The 6,000-nt window shown below is 45.3% G+C and overlaps 1 protein-coding gene across 2 annotated transcripts in view; it reads right to left on the reverse strand.

Annotated features, from left to right (window-relative positions):
- The window catches only part of LOC142244173 (uncharacterized), a 28,814-nt gene extending 23,278 nt beyond the window's left edge, over nt 1-5,536 (reverse strand). The window contains exons 1-3 of one of the 2 annotated variants that reach the window (XM_075316375.1): nt 5,374-5,536; nt 2,439-2,595; nt 794-847 (exon numbers count right to left, since the gene is read on the reverse strand). In XM_075316375.1, coding sequence (XP_075172490.1) covers nt 794-847; nt 2,439-2,580 — 196 coding nt within the window. In that variant the 5' untranslated portion in view covers nt 2,581-2,595; nt 5,374-5,536. The remainder of the gene's footprint in view (nt 1-793; nt 848-2,438; nt 2,596-5,373) is intronic. The other variant, XM_075316376.1, reaches the window with a different exon arrangement.
- Between the last annotated feature and the right edge of the window lie 464 nt (nt 5,537-6,000).

The raw sequence follows: 6,000 nt of genomic DNA on the forward strand, positions 1-6,000 counted from the left end.
TTCAGTCTTTCAGTGATAGTTTTTCTCTGTTCCACTCGTGGTTTTGGCATACATACACTGATGAAAATATACTGAGATGTTAATGAGGATTCAGAACAAGGCTCTCTATCCTCATTCTGAGTCTCGTAGACTTATAGTGTGACAATGTAAAAAGTGGCCGTCGCAAAAATAAAAAAAACTGCCCAGTCATTAAGGCGTTAAACGGGAATATTAAATTTTTAATAACCAATGACAGGATTCTAATGTTAGTTTAAAGGGAACCTGTCATGTGAATAAACGCTAATAACCTGCAGATATGGGGTTACTCTGCATTTTCATAGCATTTTTAACCTGGCTGGCTCCCACACTTAGAGCGCCGCCGCCAGGAGGAAAATAATTTTATTCCTCGCGGTAGCATTCAGCTCCCAGGCATAGGGATGGCGCTAGGTCAGAGCTCACTGAATGTATAGTGAGCTGTAACCATACCCCCTGAACTGACTGACAGACCGCTCTGCATGCTGTCAGTCAGTATTAAGGGCACGATTACAGCTGCCGCTCTCTATACACTGAGCCATGATTGAAATTGCGCCAGCACCACACCTATGTCTGGAAGCCTAACCCTGTTGGTAGGAATAAAGTTAATTTCCTCCCAGGAGTCGGGCTCTAAGCACGGGCGCCAGGCAGATCTATTAAACTGTAGATTAACCCCATATCTGCAGATTAAGACCATTTTTCACATGACAAATTCCCTTTAAAACATTCAATCAATGCTTCTCTTTATACAGCTGAGTACAGTATGTAGGAGTATAATTACCTTGTCTGCGCTGAAATTCTTCAACAAGGTCCTTAAAGTCCATTGAAGGGTTTTCTATAAATAAAATACAAATTCTCTAATTACATCCCATCCCTTTTCACTAAAGTCTGTCCACTTTTTAAAAAATAAATAAATAAAAATAAAGAGATAAATGAAAAACAAGAACAAGTTGTAAATTATGGAGTAAATTTTATTGACAGGAATCTGATTTTAGTCCATTAATACATTTCCCCTGTTAGGTTCCGCAAAACTGACCTGGCCTTAAAGGGTTATCCCCACGTTTGTTAATTTGTAAAATTGTAAATTGCACCTTTGAAATTTACTTTTTAAAAAACCTTTCTGATCTCAAGAATTGAGTGAATGTTAATGTTATAGTTTATGGCTCATTGCCTAGGTTACCGACCACTACTACAGTTTGGCTGGGCATGAGCAGTCACACAAGCTCTTTCCAATAGAGATTGTTAGTGCTGCTGTGAAGCTGGCCAGGATCAGGTGGAGAACAGTATTAGTGCCTGATCCGCTTCAATACCTCTACAATATATTAGGCAACGCCTCACATAACAGCATCGGAGAGTGCACTGTTAGGGCCACAGGCATAGCGATGTCACTAAATCACAAGTGTGCCACTCCCAAGCCGGCAGGAAGCCCAAAGGCTGGGGAGCAGTGTGTTCCAGGAAGCCCAGAGGCTGGGGAGCAGTGTGTTCCAGGAAGCCCAGAGGCTGGGGAGCAGTGCGTTCCAGGAAACCCAGAGGCTGGGGAGCAGTGTGTTCCAGGAAGTCCAGAGGCTGGGGAGCAGTGTGTTCCAGGAAGCCCAGAGGCTGGGGAGCAGTGTGTTCCAGGAAGCCCAGAGGCTGGGGAGCAGTGCGTTCCAGGAAGCCCAGAGGCTGGGGAGCAGTGCGTTCCAGGAAGCCCAGAGGCTGGGGAGCAGTGCGTTCCAGGAAGCCTAGAGGCTGGGGAGCAGTGCGTTCCAGGAAGTCTAGAGGATGGAGAGCAGTGTGTTCCTGGAACCCCAGAGGCTGGAGAGCAGTGTGTTCCTGGAACCCCAGAGGCTGGGGAGCAGTGTGTTCCAGGAAACCCAGAGGTTGGGGAGCAGTGTGTTCCAGGAAGCCCAGAGGCTGGGGAGCAGTGTGTTCCAGGAAGCCCAGAGGCTGGGGAGCAGTGTGTTCCAGGAAGTCCAGAGGCTGGAGAGCAGTGTGTTCCTTAAACCCTAGAGACTGGGGAGCAGTGCGTTCCAGGAAGCCCAGAGGCTGGAGAGCAGTGTGTTCCTGGAACCCTAGAGACTGGGGAGCAGTGCGTTCCAGGAAGCCCAGAGGCTGGGGAGCAGTGTGTTCCAGGAAGTCCAGAGGCTGGAGAGCAGTGTGTTCCTGGAACCCTAGAGACTGGGGAGCAGTGTGTTCCAGGAAGCCCAGAGGCTGGGGAGCAGTGTGTTCCAGGAAGCCCAGAGGCTGGGGAGCAGTTTGTTCCAGGAATCCCAGAGGCTGAGGAGCAGTGCTTTCCAGGAAGCCCAGAGGTTGGGGAGCAGTGTGTCCCAGGAAGCCCAGAGGCTGGGGAGCAGTGTGTTCCTGACTGAGAATATGGGACAACCACTTTAAGCCAACCATACATAGTCACAAAACCCAGACTTCTCATGTAAGCCTAGAGTTACCTTGTTTGTAATGTAATAATTGCACAAAATAGTATGACGCAAAGTGGACAATGTCTGTGGGTTGGGTGGTTACGACAGCTCGGCTAAGGCCCTCCAGCAGTGTTTTTAGATCATATCGCACTGGTCTTGGTTTTACAGACATATTTCTTTACAACCACTGAAAGAGGGGAGGAAAAAAAAAAACAAATCTGAGCACAAGGTATATATACACATGTAACCATATAATAAAGCTCTTCACAGCTACAGTATGGACAGTGATCTGGAGGATGATCTCCCAAATAACGTCGCTGTGTTATGCTATAAAATGCTATCCGGGTAAGGGAAAACCAACTGGGTGTCATATAATGTTGCCATGTGTGATGGAGGGCAAGGGAAAACCAACTGGGTATCACATAACATCGCAGTGTGTAATGGAGGGCAAGGGAGAACCAACTGGGTATCATATAACGTCGCCGTGTGTGATGCTGTCCAATGCTATGTGGCCAAGGGAAAATCAACTGGGTATCACATCAACCATACACCGAAAATAAGCAATTGCCCCCCTGATTTTATAACTCACACAAAATATGCAACCTTGGCTGGGCATTTCGTGAGAAAGGGAGAGATTTGAAATATATCAATTTCATCTTACTATGATTCCTGTCACAAAAAAATATTCTACTTTTTGGATTATATCCCATTATTACGATAAGGGTAAATTGCTCAAGCTGCAAATTTTCTGCATTGTATGTGGAGTGTTTGCACAACATTGCTGCTCCATTTCTACAGCATATTTTGCCAGTGTTCCTGAGTCGCTTTGAAAGCCTGAAGCGGATAAAAGATGTTAAAAAAGGCTTAACATACGCACAGCACAGCACAGCACAGCACAGCACAGCACAGCACAGCACAGCACAGCACAGCACAGCACAGCAAGCCATATTGATACTGCTGTGCATTCATGTTAATTCTTTTTAGCATTTTTAAGTGCGTTTTTCGGTGGGTTTCAGAGCACAGCTGCCTGAAAAAAATGTCTTCCTTTTGGGAACACAGAGTATTTTTGAAGCAACCAAAGAAGTTTAATTTTCTTGAAGCATTTTTTAAGCATTTTGGATTAGCTCAATTTTTTTTGCAACCCTCTGATTGGACAGTGCCTAGTTTGGAGTGGATTCCATGTGGAGCTGCTCCAAATCAGTGACATGCACTTGTTTTTTTTTTTCCAGCACCAGTCATATTTCAAAATCTGATGCAAAGAATAAGGCTGTGTGCGCACGCTGCATCTTACGATGAACACAAAGATGCATGTTTGTGGTAAAAAAAAAAAATCATCCTTGGCATGCATTTTTTGCCGCTTCTTACGCAAAATCGCGGCAAAAAACCCCACAGTGTGCGCACAAGGCCTAAAGCTTAAAAGACGGAGCAAATGACCAGCAAAGTGGTTAAAGCATTTTTAGCAACTTTTCAGGGGTTTTTTTGTAGAGGAGCCGCACCAAGTACTGAAAAAACTCTTCACTGACGCACTACTGAACGAGCTGTTAGTCAAAGTGCCGATATGTGCTCACAACTGCCTCTAACAGTATAGCCGGAACACCAACATTACTGAAAGCTAGCGGCTCCCACAAGAAATAAAGTTAAAGGGAACTGGTCATGTGGAAAAATGCTATTACCCTGCAGATATGGGGATAATCTGCAGGTTAATAGCATTCTGAACCTGCACATTGAACCCTGCTGTTGGAAGGAAATTAATTTTAATCATCCCAGCAGCGTTCCATTTTCAGTCATGGAGGTATAAAAATAGCAACAAAAAGAGGACAATGTCCTCCAAAAATCAAGTATTACTCACAGCAAGTTGGGCTGCAGTGTGTACATCGCCCAGGCCAAAAGCTAATGCTCTACCAGGATACAGCTAAACCCCCACTAATGTGGAAGCATCACAGGTGCAGATGAAGCAGATCACACACACACACCTCCATGGAATGGAGGGGAGGCGAATGCTAGATAATAAAACTGCACACTGGTGACTTGCATAGAGCGCTGTTCACATGCAGATGGCACAGTCACAAACCCGCAGCCTATTAGGTGACGCCCTTCTATTAGATCAGGCGGGCTGCCAAGCCGTACCAGTGTGCAGTTTTATCATCTAGCATTCGCCTCCCCTCCATTTCAACTTGCGTCGTCACGGATTCAGTCACCGCTCTGTGTATGGAGTAACCCCCTCTGCACTGATTAACAGACGATCATTAGACCTGCGGTCAGTCACTGCGGGGTGCACAATTACAGCTACCACTCTACAAACACTGAGTGGTGACTGAACCTACACCAGCACTGCCTCCATGACTGAAACCTGAATGCTGCTGGGAGGATTAAAGTAAATTTCCTCCCAGCAGTGGGGTTTATCGTGCAGGCAACGGGCAGGTTCTGGATACAATTAACCTGCATATTAACTTCATAGCATTCCATCTGACAGGTTCCCTTTAATTTTCTCTTAGTATTGCGGAGCACCTTCCTAATAGCACCTTCCTAATGCTTAAGAGCATTATTGGACATCTGGTTCCCTTTAATAATTGTAGAGTGGGGGGATGCAAATGTCAATCTTTAACATGGCACCCCCTCAATTCCATCACTTAGCAGTAAGACGACTATGGCTGGGCAAAGTCACAAGGGAACAATTGAGTTGGCAAGTGTCGGACATATGTGATCCTTAGTGTCTAATGTAACTGTTGTAGGTGACTGCAGCTTCACTAAGACGTCTTGGGCTGTGTTCACATCTCTATCAGTGTCATAAGAGAATTCGGTGGCCCATTATATTCCATCACGGAGTCATCATTTTACCAGAAAACAATATGACAGAACCTGTGATGGCGGCTGTGGTGCGGATGTAACCCGAGTCTTAGCAGTAATAAATATAGAGACACCATAGAAGTTTACAGGCGCCTTTAAGGTGAAGTTGAGACGTTACCCGTGCTGCTGCCTTTTTCCTTAATTTTAAGGTCCAAACGATCTGTTACTTTTTCATGTGACACATGTGAGAAGATGGGATCTCAGGTCACCGGCAGCTTCTGCTATTAGGACCGATGATCCAAGATGGAGATTATGGAAAACTGTCATAACAGACAAACTGCCTTTGTCGCCCCCAGTAACCAATCACAGAGCAGCTTTCAAACCCGTACTGTGATTGGCTGCTGTGGGTCCGCCATAGACTGCATGAGTAGGAGTGCAGAAAATAGTGTAGAAAATTGCATCACCCCTCAGTCTATGGCTAGCCGTACAATATGCCAAAATATTATATAGGTTGCACAACACGTGTGGTTAAAAGAAGAATAGCGGAACATTTTACCTCTCATTAACAATAACCCGCTCATCATCGGGGCCATCTACACACTTTCATGAATGCCCTGAAGGTATAGCTTCTTCTTTGAAGGGGATTGAATGGGTTAATAAACCCAAGAGGGAAGGAAATAGACTAGGAGACTTCAAGGGAGAATTGTATTGGCTTTTAAAGCAGAATGCGCTCTTCCCCCCGGGTATAAATGATGGCGATGATTTGATGAATGTACCATATTTTGAGATTCTAGATATATGAATG

This window comes from Anomaloglossus baeobatrachus, chromosome 6, assembly GCF_048569485.1.
Source record: "Anomaloglossus baeobatrachus isolate aAnoBae1 chromosome 6, aAnoBae1.hap1, whole genome shotgun sequence".
Classification (NCBI taxonomy): domain Eukaryota; kingdom Metazoa; phylum Chordata; class Amphibia; order Anura; family Aromobatidae; genus Anomaloglossus; species Anomaloglossus baeobatrachus.